The 22,751-nt window shown below is 47.4% G+C and overlaps 2 protein-coding genes across 3 annotated transcripts; one reads left to right on the forward strand and one right to left on the reverse strand.

Moving 5' to 3' along the window:
* The first annotated feature begins 1,282 nt into the window (after positions 1 to 1,282).
* LOC307199459 (gap junction gamma-1 protein-like) lies at positions 1,283 to 11,613 on the forward strand. 2 transcript variants are annotated; one of them, XM_079947330.1, is made up of 3 exons: positions 1,283 to 1,444; positions 8,817 to 9,980; positions 10,619 to 11,613. In XM_079947330.1, exons 2-3 carry the CDS (start codon positions 8,834 to 8,836, stop codon positions 10,624 to 10,626), a joined length of 1,155 nt encoding a protein of 384 aa, XP_079803456.1. In that variant the 5' UTR covers positions 1,283 to 1,444; positions 8,817 to 8,833; the 3' UTR covers positions 10,627 to 11,613. The 2 variants fall into 2 exon arrangements, with proteins under 2 accessions (XP_079803456.1, XP_079803455.1); XM_079947329.1 differs by lacking the exon at positions 1,283 to 1,444 and adding an exon at positions 2,214 to 2,310.
* A 4,913-nt stretch (positions 11,614 to 16,526) lies between these two features.
* Positions 16,527 to 21,989, reverse strand: INHA (inhibin subunit alpha). Its single transcript, XM_079947356.1, has 2 exons — positions 20,967 to 21,989; positions 16,527 to 18,496 (listed from the first exon to the last, which is right to left on the reverse strand). Exons 1-2 carry the CDS (start codon positions 21,250 to 21,252, stop codon positions 17,742 to 17,744), a joined length of 1,041 nt encoding a protein of 346 aa, XP_079803482.1. The 5' UTR covers positions 21,253 to 21,989; the 3' UTR covers positions 16,527 to 17,741.
* Between the last annotated feature and the right edge of the window lie 762 nt (positions 21,990 to 22,751).

The following is a 22,751-nucleotide window of genomic DNA, read 5'->3' on the forward strand; positions in this document are numbered from 1 at the left end:
CAGCTAAAGCATCCATGACAGATGGCCATCCAACCTCTACTTAAAAAGCTCCAATGAAAGAGAGCCAACAATATCCTGAGGGAGTCCATCCCACTGTCAAGCAGTTCACTTGAGCATAATTTTACAGTTTTATCTTGTTCTCTTTTTTAGCTCTGTACTTTTCCAGGTCATTGTGAGGCAATAGTTTTAACAGTCTTACACACTTATGTGGAAATTGCTAATGTTTACAAACTGGTCCGTAGAGCTTTGAATTTGAAATATGTCAGCTTGCACTGGGGGAGGGGAGAAGGCACTCTTTGAACATGCATGCAAGGGGTGCGGTAATGAAAACTGTACAATCTCAGTGAACAACTTAGTGTTCTAGATTGCAAAGTACACTTTCTCAGGGTCTTGCAGGGGCAGGGGAGAAAAATAAGTCAAAGTTATTGCATGCTCATGCAAACTTATTTCGGAGTCAGCTATAGTGGACTCGGGTAACGTGCATCTGAGTCAACATGCACATGGTTTAACCATTGATGCAATGCAGGCATGCCTTTTCAGCTGACAGATGGTTTTTGCTTGTGTGCTGCTGTTCAAAAGGAGTATTTTGCAGAAGTGAACTTGCTCTAGACCTAACTTCTCAATTTCACCATCCTTATGTGATGGCCTTGCTTGCAGAAGTGCAAGGCCTTATACCAAATGAAAGCTAGGGGACTGCACCCAGGGGCCTCTATGTGAGTTGAGTGCCTTGGTATCCTTTGGAGTCTATGGAGATAACATGAGGCCCTGACCATGCAGGCTTGTTTCTTTGGGCCCACATAATTGTGTCCCCAGGAGTCCCCAGAAGCTGCTTGTGACCTTGGGCATCGGGTTTTGCGGGTTACTAAGGTGTAAGAGTCACACCCTCAGGCTCCCTGTTTCTTAATAAATCTGTGGCCCCTTTGAGGAAGGTGTTAGATGGATTTATTTGAGGGAATGTTGATAAATTACTTTTAATTTCCAGGCTGTCTTGAGGGGTGAGTAACACTTAAGTAACCAGCAGTCAATTTACAAAATGGAGGTGGGGGTAAGTCTGGGAGTTCAAATCTGCTTGAAATGCTTGCCCTCTGATCCTAAATGCATGGATCTGAGCAGCTGCAGGTATGCAGTGCTGGTAGGATGCATTCTGTACGTGGCCAGAGGCATTTTTATTGTTATACATTTCAGAAGCAAACTTTGCATTTGGAATAGGGTGGGGACTGAACCCCGCCTCAAATTAACCCTTGCAAGTAACCCAGACCGGGTTTTGGGTGCTCTCATTTTCCCTTCCCGCTGCGCCAGGGAAGCAGGCGGGCGAAGAGGTTCAAGGCCCAACCACATCACTAAATTCCAAGCAATAGCTTGGCGCACGTTCCAACCATTAAGATGCGAGGCGTCTACCGATAGGGCAGCGCGCAATCCAAAAGGGATCGCCTCTGCCTAAGCAGTAAGGAAATGTAATGGGCAGCAAGCAAACCAATGAATCGGGGAGGGCGGGGAGCAAAAGGCCCGAGCCGCACTACTTTACTGTGTTTTTCTCTTTTTTTTTTTAAAGGGGAAAGGGATTCCTAAGGCTTTGCGGGGCATGGGGAGAACCCCCGACAGACGCCCAAACCATACAAGCATTTTGACGACGATGATAGACGAATTTCCTCTGATTAATGTCTCGGGAGGACTTTCACTGATTGTTGCAATGACTCCTCGTCCTGTGACGCCCGCCCAAGTTTAATCATTTAGTCCGTACCGGCGAGCGGCTGGTATGATTCACATCCAGGGATATCCCATCTCTGAATGTTTCCGTGCTCCTTGGAACTTAAGTTCCACTGCAGGGATTCTACGAATATATGAAGTAAGCGGAGTTTTCTCCCGAGAAAAGACGTGCCTGGGATCGGGCCACGGATCCGAGTCTTTCTCTCTCTTGGCTCCGCCAAACTCGGAAGACCTACTCCTAGCGTTGAAAGTTTGTTTTCCTCCGCGCCACTGGCAGGAGAAAGGCAGGCAGGCGGACCGTGTGCCGCCTCGCTCCCAGCCGGGGAGGAGAATGGGTGTCGACGTGTAATGCACACGTTCGGACACGCGGGCTCTTTGCCCGCCATCCCCAGTCTCTCCTTACAGTAGTCAGCGTTGGGTTTTGCCCCCGGCAGGGAGGCGGGAGGAGGAGGAGGAGGGGAAAGGGGCGGGGGTCCCTCCCAAGGCGTGGCCGAAGGGGGCGGGGGGCGGCGACGGTCTGGGGCCCCTTTGTTCGGACGGGCGGGAGAAGAGCGAGTGCAGCGGGGCGGGAGTCTTTTGTGAGCTCCGCCGGACGAGAGTACAGTAAGTGAGGAGGGACTGGGGTGGCGGGGAGGCTGCTTGGGGCTGGGGGCTCTTTGCCTTGTCCCCTTGAGCGCGCGTCTTCCCCGGCGAGCTCCGCCAGGTCGTGTGGAGCCTTCGGAAACCCTCTGAAGCTCATGGAGAAATGGCTCGGTGATTGGGTGCCTGACTTGGGGTGGGGGGAAGGTGGAATTTGAGGGGGCCACACGAAGGGTTTCGCAGGGCCAGGAGGGTAGGCATCCTCGCTTCATGGCCTTCCCTCCCATTCCTAAGCTTCTGGATGTGAGCGTTTTCCAGGCAAGCCCCGGCGAGGGAGGAAGAGCTAAAAGTAGATTCTCACGTTATGCATTTCGAGGAATTTGGTTTCTTTGTGATAGGTAATGCTATCTTTTTTACTCCCGGAGCTTCCCATTGTTCCGGGCACCGATAGCTTATCGCTGCGCTGCCCGCAAGAGCACTCTGTCTTGATTGCGGATTAATTAACCGCGCCGTGATTTATATGGTATACCCATAATAATGGTTAGAAACCCACCCCTCCACCCCAACAAGACAAAAAATGGAGAGGGGATCCATTTTCAGGTCGCCCTGGTTGTGTGCATAGCGAGGACCGTGTTGAGTGATTTGGGGCATATGCCCCAGATTAGCGAAGTATAAGAGTTTTGAACCAAGGGGGCAGATATCTACATATGGCCGTGCGGGCTTGTGACTCGTATTTTTTGTTCCAGTTGCCCCCTTTGAGGCAGAAGTTGGTTTTGAGGCATAATACAGGGACAGAAGTACAGTACTTAACTCAAGGAGGGATAACACACCCTGGGGGCTAGGGCTGGCCATGATATTTTAAAGTGCCCTATGTGCTCAAGCATATGCTTTATTCAGGTGTGCTCGTTGGGCAGCTGATATTTGTCCCATTTACCCAGGAAATGCTCCTTTGTTGGTAAACACACATTTGTGCCAAGTAGTCTTGTGGTCAGTAGTCCTTTGAAAAGAACAGGCTTGGTATTGGTTGGAGTGTAACATGGAGGGGTGGACATAGACCCAAACAACCAACTCCCAACAAGGGATTTGTCTAGCTTGACTCTTCTATGGTAGGGAATTCCTGTGAATTCCTCCATTGTCCATTCTCCTTTGAGTAGCATCAAAGTCAGCTTGGCTCCCTGATTTGTGCTGCATGTGGTCTCCAAGCACATGGCCAGTGTTGAAAATTGTAACTTTAAGCAAAAGGCAATCCTGGTGCTCTGTTTGCCTGGAGTTCTGGTAGCATTAGTCCATCATTATTTATGTATTATATAATAAAGCTTCCATCATCCCAAAAGGATCCAAGAGTGGGGTACAATCACCTGTAAAATATAGTAGCGTGTGTGTGTAGTATTTTAAATTTCATATGTTTCAAAGTAGAGTTTTATTTTTTCCTTTGTTTTATTGTCTTATCTTTTTGTAAACCGCTTTGAGGGTTTTAAAAAAAGCAGTGTACAACTAATAATACAACTAATAAATATAAATAAATATATAATAAATATATAGCCATAAAAATTCTAACTTCAATGTATACAACCACAATGAATAAGCAGTTCTTAGCTAATCCACCCTCTCAGTGCTTGTTAGAAGAAAAACTTGTTTATTTGGCAGCAAAATGCAGGTAATGAGGGGGGTAGTCTTGTTTCCAATTCAAAGGAGTTCTACAACTTTTGCACTGTTTGTAGAGGTGCCAAAACTAGTGTGTAATTGAGCTTTGTGGTTATCTCTCTTGACAAGTGTTATAGAAAAAATAGGGAGTTTGGCTTTTGCTGCCCAACTGAGTTGCCTAACTGAGTCATGGTCCCCTAAGTCCATGACTGGTCAGAGATAAATGGATGGAGGCAAGATCCATAGAAAGCAAGGCAGGTCTTTATTTTTCTGTTGCAACAGAGTTGGCTCCCCTCCTTTGCAAGGTCGTTGGAGAGACCCAGAAAAATGGTGCCGAAGCCCCTATAAGGACTTTTGAAATTGCCCACCCTGTACCGCAAGACCCCCCTCAAAAAAAAAAAAAAAACATTCATACATCACAGAAGGAGGGTTCTCCAGCAGAAATTTGAGAGTGTTGCTTCTCTCCTGTCTGCCAGGATACCTGATAATGCCTTACTTCATTGCATTTTCTGGGTAGCCTGGCCATTTCTTTGAGATAGTAAATACTTTATTTCCTAAATCTCTTACACATATTGATAGTTTGCTCAGTTTAACAGATACTTGCCAGACTGTATTTGCAGGAATGTGTAAGCTCCTACAGTCCAAAGATAATTTGAAAGCTTTTCCCATTTCCTCTCTTACAGCAGAGAAATATTTGAGGTCAATTTGGGAGAGTCAACATGGCTTCAGGATTGCTCTCCTGTACTATTTCAGACACGTGGTTTATATACTTATGTATGTGTTTGCCTTGTACATTTATGACCATTCTATATTTGAGTCCTTAGAATTCTTATAACACAAGTAAAAAATGGCATATTAGAAATAAATAACTACTATGGTATTAGGTAGCAAAACTTTTTTCCTGGGTGCTCAGTTGCATTGCTACTCACATTGCATTGCATTACAGAATATAATTGAAATGAACTAACCCAGAAGAATGAAGTAAATCCCCCATTCTCCTAGCATGCCTTCTAACTGCTCTTATCACTCCCTTTGAATACAGACTTGTAAATTTCTGTCACCTATGGCATTCTGAAACCAGATAAGGGAGCCTTTGTAAGTTGGAAGAAAATTGTCCTCCACCCCACCCCACCCCCACCCCCATTTCAGTATGTTGTGCCAGAAATATCCTTACATGGAAGGGAAAGGCTAGAAGAGCATATGGATTAGTAATTTTTGTGAATTTATTTGCAAACCTTTGAATGGGTAAGGTGAGGTCTGCTAGCACAACTATTACATCACTCCTCCAAAACACACACACACACACACACACACACACACACGAGATTAGGCTGCCTCCATTCAGTTTTAAGATTACTACAGTAAGCCCTCAAGGAGTGGGGATTTTCCTGGGATAGTGCCTAAAGCCAAAATTGTGCATAGTCAAAACATATTAGGTGCAGTGATGGGTGGGATTGGCCAAGTTCTTTTTGAGACATCTGCCCCCTTTCAACTCCCTTTAAAAAAATGGTTTTTTGTTGTTTTTTTGCTTCACGCATAAAACAGAATGTGCACAAGTTAAATGTGTGTAAGTTGTGAGTGTACTGTGCCCTCCCTTGTGGCATTCTGCCGTTAGCTGGGAATGCGAATAAAGAGGTAGTTTTAGAGAAAAGGGTGAAAATCTTTCATAAACTGTCTAGCTGGTTGGGGCTGATGGGATTTGTAGTCTCCAAGATCTGGAGGGCTCCAGGTTGAAAAAGACTGGTCTAGGCTGCTTTCACCTGTGTGATAACTGCATACCACCTTCCCTAGGGTGTGGACCTTCCAATCCTGCAAAGTATTCAGTCCTCTCAGCTGCAAAGAATTGACTTGATGGCAGCAGTTCCCTCGAGCACAGGTCTCCTTTAAAGTTTATCAGGCTCTGAAGTGTGTGTGTGTGTCAGGCAGGTTGGAGACTGAGTAAGGTTGTTAAACTGAAGTAACACTGTCCTGACTGGTGCTCTAAAACTGCTTTGCAGTGCACACTAGTGGCTGTTTCTCATGTCTTTTTTATGTCAGTTTAATCAACTGAGTACAAGATGCTTGTGTGCAAATAACAATTTTCTCCTTTATGTGAGTAAAACAAACCAATGCTTGTGGTCAGTGAAAATTGTGAGCTGGAAAAAGTTCTGGGAAAACCTATGAAAATTAGGGGAATTTGCATTGGGAAATTTTCAGTTTGGCTTGGGAAATTTTCTGATATGCTAGGAAGTGATCTGATGTAGCATGTTTTGTTTCCCTTGTATACACCTGCTATAAACCTTGAAATTGCCACGGTTTCCTAATATTTATTTCCAGTTCACATTGAGTTATTGCTACTAATGAACTTGGGGAATGGGAAAGTTCCTGCAGAAAAAGAAAATGAAGGAAACTTTTCTTCCCCATATTGCTCCTTGTGGCAGTCATGGTTTTTGAACTCTTGACTATGTTCAGAGAACACCTTTGGGAATAACTGAGAAGGATGTCTGCCCCCACAAGGCTGTTCTGCAGGTTGCAGTTCTAACAACTTTTAAAGTACTGGTGGTTTAGTTAAGAAGTGTTACCCTTACAGCTCAAAGTTGGGGATTACAGGCTATTTCCTAGATCACAGCAAACGCCTGCCACATACGTTGGAAGAATGCTATTGGAGTAGCTTCTGCTTTTTTCCTTCCAGTGATACCCACCTCTGAATGGAGATAGCAGGTGTAGGAAGCAGAGCAAAGTGGGTGGGTGGGAATCTTCATTCCCTTGTCGGCATCAATGATGCAATCTTCTGCTTGGGAGGGAAAACAATAGTCTATTCCCCTGCTTACAGCATGCGTGTGAATGCTGGAGAAATAAAACACTTTGCTTCTCTTTGCATGACTTTAGCCTCAGCACTTTTGGGTGTGTTGTGCATGTACTGTTGAAACAGCTAAGAGAGGGAGGAGGACCTCGCTAGCTAAGCCCTGGCATGGTGATGGGAACAGGAAGCAGAGGTGATTGAGCACCCTTAAACATTTGCCCTGTAGAAGCTGAGCATAGCACAAACTTCTACCCTGGGGCTGGCTGGGGTGCCTCCTTTACTCCAGGATGCTTATTGTATGTGAGCATTGGGGCGTCACACCCGCCCCAGGTGCACCAGGACGTGGCATCCACCCAAAGGTTGAGGCAAGCCTCTTGAGTTGACTCCCAGAAGCAGCTGCTCTGCCAAATCTCCTGCACTGATCTCAGGGCTAAGTTGACAGCAGGGAGTGTTCCTAGGAGGCAAGGGAGAATAAACCCTCCCCATGAGTAGTATAGGCAGATACTTGGCTTCGTATCCCATGCCAGCCCTCATCTCCATTCAGCTTTGTCACTGTGTGTGCGCGCGCGTCATTGTTACAATATGTGTATGAGATGAGTCAAGCAGAATTGGGTTTCCTCTCAGGAGGAGGGTCAAAGGAAATGTGATGTCAGCAAGCTGTAAAATTCATCACTTTATATAAGGTAGGGCTAAAAAAAGGGGGGGCAATTTTGTATGTACACACCCACCCACCCCATGGTGGAACATACAGACACTGCATTTTACTTTTTCAGCTAATGGTTCTGGCGGTGAGTGGTTTGGATCAAGACCACAGTGTAGGGAAAGGGTTATTCCCTCCCTCTGCCTATGTTGGATTTCAAATCCAAATGGTCTCCACTGTGGCTGCTTTTGGCCAAGCACACACACACACAAATTGTTTGGGAGATGCGTTCACGCTTCTCGGACATGAGTCTAGTTTGGCCCTGAGTTGACTCCGGAGATGGGAGGGGGAGTATCAAGTGTCTTAGAAACTTGTGTTGTGCTTTTTGGGTATGGAAAGATTGGGCTGTGAGTCACTGGTTGGCTTTCTAACAGTAAGCAGGAAGTGTATGTATTTAAACGTGGCAAGAACCCATCGCCAAACTTGAGTTCTCTTGCCTGTTTACCTGTATGATCCATGTGTTTACAAGTATGTATTTGTTGCACACATGCTGAGTATGTATATACATAAAATAGTTGGCATCTACATCTTTAAAAGAGCAGTTTCTTAAGTGGTCCTCAGTTGTTGCTTTTTGTAGGTGCTATGCGATTATCAGTTGGAAGTCACCATGGGTATGATGGCAAAAGCCAAGTCGTTTTGTAGTGAGTGGAAAGTGAGTGGAATTAAGCTATGATTCACTCCTGCTCCAGGGTTTTTGTGGAGCTCATTCTTACATAATTACATGGGAAAATGGGAAGGAACCCCCATTTCTCCTCTGCCTGAGGATTTTGTCAATTTCTAAGTGGAAAAATTGACAATAACCCTGCAAAAACCCCTTAATATATTTTTTCTCTTTTAGAATGAAGAGTGGAGTGTTTACAAAGGGCTATGGCTATTTTCTTTTTTAAAAAAACTAACTAAACTTAAGAAACAAGCTAACAAGTGAAACAGTAGAGGGTTCCCCCCCCCCCACCAATCCATGCAAACTTTCTGAAGCCCATGGGGATAAAAATGAAAGTTGAGAATAGGAAGCTTTAGATTTGTCTGAAACTGATCCTTACTAGAAAATCTGTTTTGAGATGGCAATGTTTTAAAGGATGGATTATTTATTGTTTAATTGACATGATGTGGTTTTCATGTGGATACGTTTCCCAAATATAACAGGACACTTTAACACACCAAATTATAATAATGTTTGTTAGTTTCCCCAAAAAAATTCTAATTCTCATCACCACCAGAAATTCTGGTTCCCACCCATGACTTCACTTTAAAAAACAAACAAAAAAAAACCTAGACATCTTGTGGGACTGGAGTCTGTACGTTCCTCCTTGTGGGGTCTTGGGGAGTTCACTTGGAAGCTTGTGGGGAAATCGGATGACATTTACTTCAGTTTAACCTTCTGCCTACTGTGCTTGTTGACTGCAGGCGTGTGCTGAGCCAAGATGAGCTGGAGTTTCCTCACCCGCCTCCTTGAGGAGATCAACCAGCACTCGACCTTTGTGGGGAAGGTGTGGCTGACTGTGCTGATTGTCTTCCGCATTGTCCTGACGGCGGTGGGCGGCGAGTCCATCTACTACGATGAGCAGAGCAAGTTCGTGTGTAACACGCAGCAGCCGGGCTGTGAAAATGTCTGCTACGACGCCTTTGCCCCGCTTTCGCACGTCCGCTTCTGGATCTTCCAGATCATCATGATAGCCACGCCCTCGGTGATGTACCTGGGCTTTGCGTTGCACCGCCTCTCGCGCCAGCCGCCTCAGAAAAGCCGCGCCCCCGTGGTACACCGTGGCGCAGGCCGCGACTACGAGGAGGCTGAGGACAATGGCGAGGAGGACCCCATGATCTTTGAGGAGGTGGAGCCCGAGAGGGAGGTGAAGGAGCCCAACAGCCAGAAGCATGATGGCCGCCGGCGCATCAAGAAGGACGGGCTGATGACAGCATACGTGCTACAGCTGCTGTGCCGCTCGGTGTTTGAGGTGGGCTTCCTGCTGGGGCAGTACGTGCTGTACCGCTTCGAGGTGATGCCCTCGTACGTCTGCACCCGCAGCCCGTGCCCTCACACAGTGGATTGCTTTGTCTCCCGCCCTACGGAGAAAACCATCTTCCTCCTCATTATGTATGCTGTGAGCTGCCTTTGTCTCCTGCTCAATGTCTGTGAGCTGTTCCACCTGGGCTTTGGTGGGATTCGGGATGCCCTACGCGGCATTGATAGTAAGGACGGTGGTGACCCCCCCAGGTCCCAGTATGTCCAGAAGCATCCCAGTGCACCCCCGACCTACCATTCTCTCAAGAAGGAAACCTCCAAGAGACAGCTAGCCAAGGACAAGTTGGGCTACGGTGGAGAGAGCTTGGCTGGGCTGGCCGCCAACCGCTATGCTGTCGCACCGACCGTCCCGAGCCATGAGTTGGAGCGACTGCGCAAACACCTCCGCATGGCACAAGAGCACCTAGAAATGGCCTTCCACCTGCAGCCGGAGGACACGGCCAGCCCCTCTCGTAGTAGCAGCCCGGAGTCCAACGGGCTGGCTGCAGAACAGAACCGCCTCAACTCAGCACATGAGAAGGAAGGCGCAGCCTGTGAGCGACCGACTGGTAAGTGAAGCCTGGGTTAGGCTTTCCTAGGATGCCCGCAAAGGCTGAATGTTGCAGCTTGGAAGAGCCAGAATCATGATGCCGTCTAGCGGGTGCTGACTGATTAAGCTTGAAAGAGCTGCTAGTGTAGAATGGAGGGCTGGGGTTTCCCGCTGCCACCTGTAGGTTCTGAGGTGAGCCTTGTGAAGGATTACATCAAAGTGCAATATGGTTACGGATGCTGCCCTGTGGCAATGTGTTTGGGAGAGACAACCAGAAAATAGGCTGGATTAAATGAAAGTTGATGATTAGCATCCAGATGCAGCAAGCATCAACAGTGAGGAAATTTGACGCTCGGGGAACAATTGGGGAATTCCCTAAAACAGACAAACTGTACCCACACCTTTTTTTTTTTTTTTGCTAGAACTTCCGAGATCTACAACCTGGAGGCAGGTACAAAACACATCCACACAGTATTAAAGAATTCTAAGCCTGGGAAATGGTCCTGAGTGCTAGAACTGAACTAAGCTCACTGTCCATTCTCCAGCCCACAGCTTTCTTCAGTGATGGACCTCAGCCACCCTTCTTGGGATACAAACACATTTGTGAAGTGCAGGTTTGGACTGAGAAACTAACATGTTTTTCCTTCCTTTTTCCAGGCCTCTGAAGTACTGGGCCTCACTGGGCAGCTGCACAGATGACAACAGGAAGTGTCTGTGGAGAAATTGGCAGTGTGTGAATGTCTGCTCCTAGCCTGAAGTTTGGAAACGCCCGGACAGAGTGGGTGGAGGGACAAGGATGTTCTCTGATTTTTGTTGGGTTGAGGGCAAAGAAGGGAAATGATGAAAGCCTCCTCATCCATGCCTCCTGAGGGGCACGTTTGGAAGTCTAGCTCAGTGTATGTATGTATGTATGTATGTGAGTGTGCGAGTGTCTTTTTTTAAAAAGGTTCTAAAAGGGACACTATTTTTTTTACTTTTATACATGTGGTAAAGGTACTATTTTGTTCTCTTCCTCTGCTGATTGTCTCCTCTTAGGAGGGATTTCCATGTTTTCTCTAGTCTAGCCTTCATCAACCTGGAGTCTTCCATGTATTTTGGACTACCAGCTCCCATCAGCCCCCAGCCAGCATGGCCATGGAAATTGATAGTCCAAAACATCTGGAAGACTCCAGGTGACGAAAGCTGCACTAGTGGGACAGAGATAGGCAGCTATATAGCAGCATTCACTGTTTTTGTTGGGGTTTACTGTATAGGGGGGAGAGCAGAAAGAGGAATGAGATGTCCACAACTTTCTTGTCTTCTCTACACAGCCGCACACAACCTGGTCATCTCTTTCTCTTTCTCTCTCCCCCGACACCAGATTTTGCAAGCAGTTGGTGGTTGGGCCAAAGATAATTGTACTACATTCCAAGATGCCAGTTTCTAAATGGCATCTGCCTTCCTGCCCTCTATGGGGTGCCGTGCTGGGTTCCCCACTGAATTGCATCGGGACCCCAGTCACGTTTTGATCATCTCAGCGATCAACATGAATTGTGTTTGTATTTTTTGCCTTTTTATAATTTGCGGAAATAGTTAATGAAATTGTGTTTTTTTGCTCTTTTATATGAATATATATATATTTGGTATAAATCAGGAGATTTGTTTTATAGGAATCCTGAGTTCCTGACTCTTTTTTTGCGTCCATAGAGGGGAGGGAGGTTTGGACAGTGATGTGCCCGTATGAATCCTTCACTGCAGTCTTAAAAACCTCACTGACCACATGAAACCAAGACTAGGCGAGTTGGATGGGAAGGGATCAATTTAACACACTGGGTGTCTCACTGGATGACTGGCCTTAGAGCCAAGGCAGGGAAAGTCCAGGCCATTAAGGAAAGGCAAGAGCCAGTCACCCTGTTGGCATGACAACCATGGGTATGTTCGCTTGTGTTTCTGCCAATCACAGGAAATTTCTCACAGGGGCATCGGGTCCAGTTGCCAGGCACTGGAGAAGTGTCCCATAGTCCTGCAAGTTAACAGTAGTGAAAACAAGGGAACTGAGAAGGAAGCAGGAAGTGGGTGTTGGTTGAAAGGCAAGCATTAAAGGCTAGAGGTGGCCAGACAGGGAGAATTTCCCTGAAAGCTGAGGCTGGGTAGGAGGGGAAGGGAAAAATGATACTGTTTAATCCCTCAAGCTGACCTCTGAGCAGGAAGCCCAGGCTGAAACCTGCAGTCCCTAGGAAGTCCTTTCACCACATCCCCACAGGCAGCAACACCTCCGGTCTATCGCATGGGTTTCTTTCCAGCCTTTCCCCCCACTTTGAGGCAGATGGTGTATTTGCTGCTGGTTTGTACCACCTCAGGCTTAAGGTTCAGATGTTCAGATGTTGGATACACATTCAGTACACCAGCTTTCCCCAACCAGATTCCCTCTAGATGTTTTTGAATGGCATCTCCCATCATTCCTGCCCATTGGCCACGCTGGCTGGTGGGAGCTGTAGTCCAAACATTTGGAGGGCACCCAGTTGTGGAAGACTGTCCTACACATTTGTATGTGGGGAAGGGATTATACCAGGGCGGGGGAAACCGTGACTCTCCAGTCCCAACTCCCATCAGCCCCAGCCAGCATGGCCAATGGGCAGAGATGCTGGATGGTTTGGTCCAGCAACATCTGGAAGGCCAAGGGTTCCTCAGCTGAACTGGGGATCTTTATACATGGCAGAGCATATACTCCCATCTTGACTGCTCTGCAACATTACTGTGGCCCCTTGTCTCTCCCCTGCCTCTGCAGTAACACATCCTGTTGTACTTGCGTGGTTTGTAAGCTCAGCCAAGCCCTAAGAGATTAACACTGTTCTGATTCATGCTGTGTTCTATAGCACTGACTTCTCCTGTGAAGGGTTGTTTGAACAGTCTATCCTCACATCCTCAAATGGGTTGGGTTGGTGGACTTGGGTTGTGCAGGCAAGGCAAGAGTGAGAGGATGCAGGATTGGTCCACTCACTCTAGGAACAGCGCTATACAGCGGTGCCCCGCAAGACGAATGCCTCGCAAGACGAAAAACTCGCTAGACGAAAGGGTTTTCCGTTTTTCGAGGTGCTTCGCAAGACGAATTTCCCTGTGGGCTTACTTCGCAAGACGAAAACATCTTGCGGGTTTGCTTCCTTTTTCTTAAAGCCGTTAATAGCCGGGAAATCCGCGCTCCGCAAGACGAAAAAATCGCAAGACGAAGCAACTCGTGGAACGAATTAATTTCGTCTTGCGAGGCACCACTGTAGCTCTATTGCCTACAATGACTGGCTGCGCAATCGACCCAAGATAATATCACCAAGGCCGCTATCTGTAAACAAACAATAAATGCCCCCCCCCCCATGGCAAAAGTAGTTTCCTTCCGAAATAGGTTTTATCTTAATTGCAAACGCAGTAAATAAAGAGTTCACTTGTGATATACCAGTGGTTCAGTGCTCAGACATCGTTCCGCTAAAGAGCTTAGTCATCGAGCTGTCAAAATTAATTGTAACAGAATTGCACTGAATTAACAAGTAGAATAAGGAAAATTAAAAATACGTTGGGAATGCATAATTAAGACATACCTTTGTAGTAAATAATATACAAGAGAAGACAGCATGTAAATGACTTAAAGCAGGGGTACCTCTACAATAATAAAAGTAGTTTATTTGCACATACCGTATTTTTCGTTTTATAGGACGCAATGGACCACAAGACGCACCTAGTTTTTAGAGGGGGAAATCAAGGAAAAAATATTATTCCCCCCAGCCCCAAAGAGCAGCGGACAGGCTGCACACAGCCTGTCCGCTTCTCCCAGAGCTTCTCAGGGCTGCGGGGGAAGCCCGGGTTTCCTCCCCAGCCCCAAAGAGCAAAGAAGCCAAGGCAGCGAGCGGGATCCATCCCGATGGCTCTCTTGGCTTCTGCCATAGCCGTGCAACCTCTCCATCCGGGAGCTAAACCCTCTAAAGAAGTGTGGATAAAGAAGCCAAGGCAGCGAGCGCGATCCATCCCGCTCGCTGGCTTGGCTTTCTCTTTAGCCACACGCAGCCTCTCCAGCCGGAGCAAAAGCCCGCAAAGCTTTTCCTGCCTGCCTCCCCCCTGCACTCGCTCCATAGGACGCACAGATTTTCCCCCTTAGTTTTTAAGAGGGAAAAAGTGCGTCCTGTGGAGCGAAAAGTACGGTAGTTAATACCCCCAGTCCCGCTAATACAAAAAATCTCTCTAGAAACTTACTTGTCCCTACCTACATGTTTCCATCAGGAGGATATTATCTTGGGTCGATTGCAGTAGTCATTGTATCACCATTCTGTTCATTGTTTTATTGTTATACACTGACTGGCAGCAGCTCTCCAAGGTTTTCAGAGGAGTCTCCCAGCCCTTCTTGAAGGTGTACCCAGGATCGAATCCTTATGCAAAGCAGATGCTGAGCCCCTGAGCTATCCCCATCTTGTAAAGCATCCCTGAGAAAAGCTTCTATGAAGTGTGGGGTAGACTTCCTGAATTAATAAAATTTGTGTTGCAATGACCCACATTGGGCATGGATAGAGCTGAACCAGGGTACTGAAAGGAAATGGCTTCTGGATGCTGCTTCGTGCTCATGGTAAGGGAGCATCTTATTCTGACCATATGCAGCAGAAAGTCTCTGGTGGTTGGAGTGGGCAGTGGTGAGGATGGCTAAGGGCTTGGTTGGTTTTTGGGGAGGTGGGATGCCTTTGCCTACTGTGCCACTGGGCTTCTCCAACCCCTTCATACTGACCCCTGCACCTTGATAAATGGAATAGAAACACTCCTTGCCTCCCAGTTACCCTTTTAAGGAATGCACAGAGAGGCGTCTTCAAATCTGTGTAATGACTAGTATGTGGAAACACAAGAGGAAGGGGGAGAGAATTTTCCTTTCTCCTCCCTCAACATTTCTGAACAATTCAATGCAAGCAGTCAGCCTTGCCTCTCTTCTTGAAGTCCTTCAAGGAGAGGTGAGCTGGTTTAAATAGGAAAGTCAATCTCAGCCTGAAAGTAAGCAAGCCCTGACCCATGTTCTTTGTGCTGCTGGCTGGCTACCTTGAGTATTTTGCTGCCCTCTGCTGATCAAAACCTTGTGTTGCAGTCAGAAATTACTACAGTTTGTGTGGTGTGGAGAGAGATTGTTTTCACACAGCTGCTAGCTCTCACCCTGCCTGTGCTATCTTGGAGACCAACCTGGTCCTCTACCTAGCTGCTGTGTACTTTACATCATGTGCAAAAAGTTATTTGCAAGCACACAAGTGAAGCCAAGTGAATCATTCCCCTTCCCCACTATACTGTTTATTCAGTCTGCTCGCTAAAGTGGGTGAGTCCAGAATATCCCAAGATAAACATCTCTTAAAGGTGTAAGATAGTACTGAGGTTTCAGGCAGATTTTTTTTAATAAGTTTATTTATCTTGCACAGTTTCAGAAACACCTACGTAGCCATTTTTACAGCTCAACTGCTGATGTTAAAATACAAAGTTCAACAAAGCAAGGAGACTCCCACACTTTGGCTGCCACGCAGTGTTCTGATTACAAGCATCCCACAGCTGCAAGCAGCAGGACTTGGAAACTTCTGGGTTGCCTTCTGCTCCCACCCCCAGATGCTCTGGCCAGCAAGAGGAGGAGCTAAGTTGCTTTCCCCTTATTGCAGCAGTTCTAATAGTGGAGCTTAAACACTGGTTGTCGATGTCAGGCCAAGGGGCATCCCCAATCCTCGAGCAGGCAGGACTATGCTTATTGCTGTTGGGGGCTGTGTCCTGGATAAGTTTTTTTGTTTTCTAGGTCCTACTTCCCTGCTCCCTTGAGCATTCCTCTTGGTAGGAGCTATAAGGAATGTAGAGGCTGGGTAGAAAACCCTGCTGATCCCACAGTGCAGTATATCCCTCTCACTTCCCCTCCGCCCTGTGCTGCTTCCAGGTACATCTCGGCACTTAAAAGGGAAGGCCCTGAACTTGGGTTGCTTAGGTTAAGGACTGGGCTGCCCATGCCTCCTGATCCTTGCAGAGAAGGCAACTCGGTTAGAATGTGGTGCTGATAAGGCCAAGGTTGCAGGTTCGATCACCCTGGGCCAGCATTACAGGGGGTTGGACTAGATGATCCTTGGGGGAGCCTCCCATCTCTACAATTCTACGTTGTTACGATTCTGCAATGTGGCTAGATTTTGAAGGATACTGGATTAGAAAGAGCTGGGGTAGCAGGAGGGCAACATACAGTAGTACCTCGGGTTAAGTACTTAATTCGTTCCGGAGGTCCGTTCTTAACCTGAAACTGTTCTTAACCTGAAGCACCACCTTAGCTAATGGGGTCTCCCACTGCCGCCGCATCGCCGGAGCACAATTTCTGTTCTCATCCTGAAGCAAAGTTCTTACTGAAGCAATATTTCTGGGTTAACGGAGTCTGTAACCTGAAGCGTATGTAACCTGAAGTGTATGTAACCCGACGTACCACTGTATTGGGATTGAGGACTTTTAACAAAAATGGGTAGACTTTGGATTGCTCAGACTGAACTAAAAAGATCTCCTGACATTGTTTTTGTTGGGGCGAGGCCAAGTTATGAAGAATCCTGGAGGCCAGAAAACGTGCTGGGCAAGTTGGCTACAAGGGCCAGATTGATCACATGTGTGAGGGAAGAGCAGGCTTGGCAGGCTAAACAAGCCTCTGCTTATATTTTCAGGCAGGAACGCTATTGCAGATCCAAAGAGCTGTCCCAGTCTGATGCCTTTTGTGACAGAAGTGGTCTGTACTTGCAATGCTAACCCAGCTGGGCTGAATGGTCAGCAGCGTCAGGTTCTCCATCCCTGCCCTAAATAATGCTCTGGCATTGGGAAACAAGGCTTGGTTTCTGGCTCTAGCAAGAGAAATGGATCCAGAACTATCTGTTTCCCCACAGGAATCTAATTTACATGGTTGCTGAAAAGCAGCCTTGGCGGCTACAATCAAAAGAACACGAAGGGCAGGGCAAGGGTTTGTTTAATCATTTCCCCCTTCTTGTTGCCTATCTGCTCTAAATTCCTCCCTAAAACTTTGCTTTTCTTCCTGCGAGGGAAATTAGATGGGATGCCTTTTTGACAGGAGGGAAGCAGGAAAGGAAACTATTAAGCAGCATCTCTGCCCAACATCTGCTTTTCCCATTCTCGGTTGTAACATCAAAAGATGTTCTTCAGTAAAATAAATTAACGTGGGACTAAAACTTCAGCTGCATGAGATCTGTTGAACCCGCCCCACCCCCTGCCAGCCCAGTGGCTGTCTGGAGAACCTTTACAGTGGGTAGATAATGAACATCATTACTATTACTATTTTACCCTCCCATCACTCTACAGTCCCAGCACTGCAACACATTATAAACAGCACTAAACACAACACATTAAAACAAAACACATTAAAACACGACACTTAAAAGGGAATCGGCTTGGGTTTGGGCAGATGGACTCAGTCACCGGTCCAACCAGAAAGGAAACTTGCTCAACAGCTTAAGGTGCATGGGGAGGGGGTGGAGGAGTTCTTCTGAGAGCCAGTGTGGTGTAGTGGTTAAGAGCGGTAGACTCGTAATCTGGTGAACCGAGTTCGCATCTCCACTCCTCCACATGCAGCTGCTGGGTGACCTTGGGCTAGTCACACTTCTTTGAAGTCTCTCAGCCCCACTCACCTCACAGAGTGCTTGTTGTGGGGGAGGAAGGGAAAGGAGAATGTTAGCCACTTTGAGACTCCTTCAGGCAGTGATAAAGCGGGATATCAAATCCAAACTCCTCCTCCTCCTCCTCCTCTTCTTCTTCTGAAGACAGGTCCTTGCTACAGGCAGGCACAGTCCTGGGTGAGGATGTTGGGTAATGTCTCATACTTGAAAGAGTAGCCACCGTCTGAAGTAGTGCGGACCCGCAGGGAGCGCATGGTGCCTGGCAAAGCCGCACAGCACATTTGCAAATTGGGCTTATGGGTGAACATTTGGGCATCGGAGCAGGTCCCATGGCAGTAGTGGAATACGAAGCTGCTGGGGTGCACGATCCACTTGTCCCAGCCCAGCTCTTCAAAGGAAATGTTGACGGAGGCCCGATGGCAGTTGCCACCCGAAGGTTCGTTAAGTAACTTGAAAGCAGCTGGTGTCCCGGGCACCACGGATGAACGCCGGGCCCGGTCACGTCCTCTGGGCTTGGTTGCTGTGACGAGGAAGGGTATCTTCTCGGCATCCGCCACGCAAGGGCAGCCAGGGCAACGGACAAACAGCACAAATATCTTCTGGGAGATGTAGGGCAGGAAGGAGTCCCCAAAGTGGAAGACGGTCCAGCCCTCGGGGGCTGGTACTGCCATGGTAGCCACAGGTACCCGGCCTTGGTCAGAGAGCTTGAGTATCTCTACCTGTGTCTCAGAGCCATTTGATGCTGCTTCTGAGAGGTTGCTGCTCTGAACGGTCACGGGGCCTGTGTAGAACCACAGCTGAGCCGAAGTCACCACACGACTCAGGGTGTGGCTGGAGGACTGGAAGATGTAGGTGAAAACTCCCGCGTCCTCCGGAAGCTCATCGGGCTGAGGTGGCCCACAGGGCACGTCTGCAAAGGACAAGAGAGGTCAGCAGGGGCTTTGCTTGCCGTGTGGGCCCAAACTGGGAAAGGCAACAGAAAACAGTGTAGATAAGCCATGGAGAACTTGTGGCCTCCCCAGTGGTGCTGGGCTACAATTCCCATCATAACTGATCATTGGCCATGATGGGAGTCGGGAGTCTGATAACACTGGGGGGAGGAGTAGATGTTCCCCACCCTTAATATAGGCAAACCTATAGGCAGAAAAGTTAAATGCTGGTTTCCAGATCTCCCTTCTGGCTTGTTACACACACACACACACACACACACACACACACACACACACACACTTTCTGCCTGCTTCATGCTCTAAACAGATTTTTAAAAGCATGAGATCTTGGTCCCCAGACAATGTTTGCTTTTCCTCCTCCCAGCACCAAAAGCGTGGGGTCCTCGTTTTACTCTTTACCCTGCAACTGTGGGCTAGGATTTTAAAATGGAACACTGGCTTTGAAGAGCTTAAAAGAGCAGGAATTAGCATGCTTATGTTGGGCTTGCATTTCCTAATTCCAGCCTTAATGTTTGTACCTGTTGTACTGAATCTGCCTACAATTTGCCCACTTTCCTGTTCTAAAATAAATGTGCCTGTGATGTAGCTTGGAGATAGATCTCATCACCGTTACCACATCTGTTGCTAGAGACTTGGAGTATACCTGGGTGAAGATTACACTCACACGCCATAGCAAAATGTGCTGATATTTGCGTATCAAATGTGTGGCTCTTGAGCAGCACCCCCTAGTGGCTGGGTTGGATTTTGCTTTATGGGACACACTGAATGCCACCCCAGTGTGCTACCTCCTGACCCTTCCTTTTGAAATCCAGTTGGCTGCTTCCACCCTGCCCTAGGTATGCATGCAATCCTGTCTCCTGCATGCCTCGCTACATCCTGGCAAATGTCATAGGTGCATATATTTATACAGACATACTTGGGAAAGTGGTACAAAATTCAGTCAGGTGTTCTCTTTTATTAGACCAATTAACTTTGGTTGGGATAAGGGTAAGCAAACACTCATGGGCAGTGTCACATGAGAGCCTGCATGTCCTTGCGCCAGCGGAAGTTGGGTCCAATAAAAGACTGCAGACTTATTTTTGTTTCTCTTAACATGCCAGCATCTGTATACGAAGACTAGGTTGCTGCAGAAGAGCTAGTCAAGCCATAAAAAACAACATAATTTTTAAAGTCCCCTCCCCACCTCCTGTAAATAATTACTATATTTCATAGAATTTAAATTACCAATTTCCCATTTTTCTTATGCACAACTGGAAACTCCCCAGTCTGCCAATCCTGAATAGGGAAAGTCCGTATCTGTCTCAAAGAATGCTCAATAAGCACTGCAGTCCTATGCACAATGCCAGTGAAGCACCCTGGAAAAAATGGGGCTTGCTTCTAAGTTAATATGTGCTAGGTTGGGCTACAAGGTTGCAGCCTTAGGTGTGCCTGTACAGAAGTATGTCCTGTTGAATTCACTTACTTCCAGGAAATATTGCATACTTTGCACTGCAAAGTCTCTTTAAACTCAGTTGGATATCCAAACTCAGAACTGGGCTGCACAGCTACAAAAAGGAAGGGATGTTCAGATGATACTGAACTTCAGTGGGAGTCCCAGTTTGGACTGGAGGAACAGAGGAACTTAAGGCTCAGCAGCATTTGCAGGTTGTGGATATATATAATTTTTGTATTAATTTTACAATTTTACAATTTCAAATCAACATTTTACAAACTTTAAAATATCCAGTGACTTCCCTTCTCTTTCCATGGTTCATTTTACATATAATACATCCCTGCATATTTTATTATAACCATTCAAATCAGTTTTCCACTTTTACATCCATCAAAAATTATTTACTCTGTTGAATTTATCTTAATGCTGTCAGCGTTTTCAGCCGTATGCAGTTATTTTCCATATATTCAATAAACATTTCCAATCTTCTTGAAACGTTTGTTCTTCTTGTTCTCTTATTCTCTATGTTAAATCTGCAAGTTGTGCATATTCTGTCAACTTCAGTTGCCAATCCTCTTAAGTTGGGACCTTGCTCACTTTCCATTTTGGGGCTAACAAAACACAGACCACAGTTGTTGTTGCATACATAAATAACCTTTTCTGGCACCTGGGAATTTCAGTCTGGGTTATCCCCAACGAAAAGGACTCTGGTTTTTGGGGGGAAGGTTTTGGATTTCTAGAGCTGGAGAGGAACGCTTTAGCTGGGGGAAGCAAATATGTCAGGTGTAAGGTCTGCTAACTGGGGCAGATGGAAGTTGGTAGTCTGAAGCATCTGGGGGGGGGCACTGGATTGGGGAGGGCTACATCTGAGGCAGTGGGTGCTCGGTGATTGAAATTCCTTCCATGAGAAATAAGTCAATTTTTAAGACGCCACACAATTGCTACTTTGTGTGTGGCTTAACTCCCATAGTAAGCCCTCAAGTAATGGGTTTGCTTACCTCTGGAGGGGAAGGCGATCACCTGGGATGTATCCTCTTCCTCCCACCTCTGAGCAACTGGTGTGTCCGAGGCATGGCGCCGGCGGATCCCTCTTCGTCCCACCTGGACCCTTTCCCCTTGAAAAGCAGGACCCAGGGACTCCAGGAAATGTGCCCTGACTTTCTCCAGGATGAGCTGCCTGTCAACCTCCCCGCTGCTGCAGCCAGCCACGGCACCCGGAGCCAGCAGCAGGACCAGCATGGAGCTGATGAGGGTCCGTGTGCGCAGAGAACTCTGATCCAGCATGTGCAAATAGAAGGATGTGCAGGGTGTGCAAAATTGCTGCTGGGTGGTTGTAAGGGTGCGAGCTGAGTCTCTGTGGCCAGGAGCTGGTTTGTGGTCCAAGGGATGCGTGTGTGTTTGTGCATGCACAGAGGTCCTATGCGTTCTCTGATGTGGTTTTGCTCCTCTGTTTCCTCCTGTGCATCTAACTTGCCGGGCTCCTTCTGCCTCCTGACTCCCTTGCTGGAGTAGGATGGCATTGAGACTGTATCTGACACTGACGTAAGTGTCTGCCAGCCATGAATATTATCTCCTGGGCAGCAAAACACAGGAGACGTCTGGAATGCAAGGACAGTGCTGCCCTGGGGACAGGGCTTTAGGGTAGGGTACTCTGAGGGAGAGAGGGAGGCAATTGAGGGCTGGGGTGGCAGCAATGGGGCACAGCAGAGACCAAGAAGGCAAATGCGCCCTAGTTTTTCTCCCCCTCCCCTCAATAACGGCCTGGAGATCCGTGTTGGTTCTTGAGTTACTAAAATCAGAGCTAGTCAATCTGACCAATCCCAGGAATCATTAGGGAGATTCAGGCTACAATCCGATACCCACTAGCCTGGGATTTAGCTCCCTTGAGCTCAGTGGGACTTACTTCTGGGTGACCAGGTATTGGATTGCACTGTAATATTGCCGTGCAACCCAGGATCTTGCATTCCTAAAGGCCTCACTAGGCAGCTTGCATGGATATCGCACACAAAAGAGCACAACCGCATGGCACCTTGCAACCCATTGGTTTGGTATTCACAGGTGCTGAAGTGGATCGAGGTCTCCAAAAGGATGTGTTAGAATTATTGGAGTGGATTAAAACGACCTTTAAACATGCATTAAAAAGTTTTTTAAAAAGTCGCACCCTTTTATTACAGACATATTGGGTGGTGAGAAGGGGTAACTAATTGTGTTTTGTTTAGTTGTGAGTACTGTGGGATGATTAAACAATGTCCCCACCTGGAAGGATGCTCCATCCACTGCTCCCTGCTCCTTGGTCCTGGATCGCATTTCGGAGATGGGCTTGCCAGAAACCAGCCTGCCTGGTTAAAAATAAGGTAAAGGGACCCCTGACCCTTTAGGTCCAGTCGTGGCGGACTCTGGGGTTGCGACGCTCATCTCGCTTTATTGGCCAAGGGAGCCGGCGTACAGCTTCCAGGTCATGTGACCAGCATGACTAAGCCGCTTCTGGCAAACCAGACCAGAGCAGCGCACGGAAACGCCATTTACCTTCCCGCCGGAGCAGTACCTATTTACTTGCACTTTTAAGTGCTTTCGAACTGCTAGGTTGGCAGGAGCAGGGACCGAGCAACGGGAGCTCACCGCGGGGATTCGAACCGCCAACCCTTTGATCGGCAAGTCCTAGGCTCTGTGGTTTAACCCACAGTGCCACCCGCGTCCCGCCTGCCTGGTTACAAGGCTTTCAATCCTAAAGAAACTAAATCCATGGCTGCCCCTGCATGACCGGGGAAAAAATTCCTAGCCCA

Source organism: Podarcis cretensis (genome assembly GCF_951804945.1).
Source record: "Podarcis cretensis genome assembly, chromosome: 1".
Classification (NCBI taxonomy): domain Eukaryota; kingdom Metazoa; phylum Chordata; class Lepidosauria; order Squamata; family Lacertidae; genus Podarcis; species Podarcis cretensis.

What these genes read in the sequence shown, in the direction of transcription:
- LOC307199459 (XM_079947330.1), top strand. Translation starts at nt 8,834, where the DNA reads ATGAGCTGGAGTTTCCTCACCCGCCTCCTTGAGGAGATCAACCAGCAC.
- INHA (XM_079947356.1), bottom strand. Translation starts at nt 21,252, where the DNA reads ATGCTGGATCAGAGTTCTCTGCGCACACGGACCCTCATCAGCTCCATG. An exon ending in GATCGCCTTCCCCTCCAGAG is followed by an intron (nt 18,497 to 20,966) that starts GTAAGCAAACCC and finishes TGTCCTTTGCAG; the next exon opens with ACGTGCCCTGTGGGCCACCT.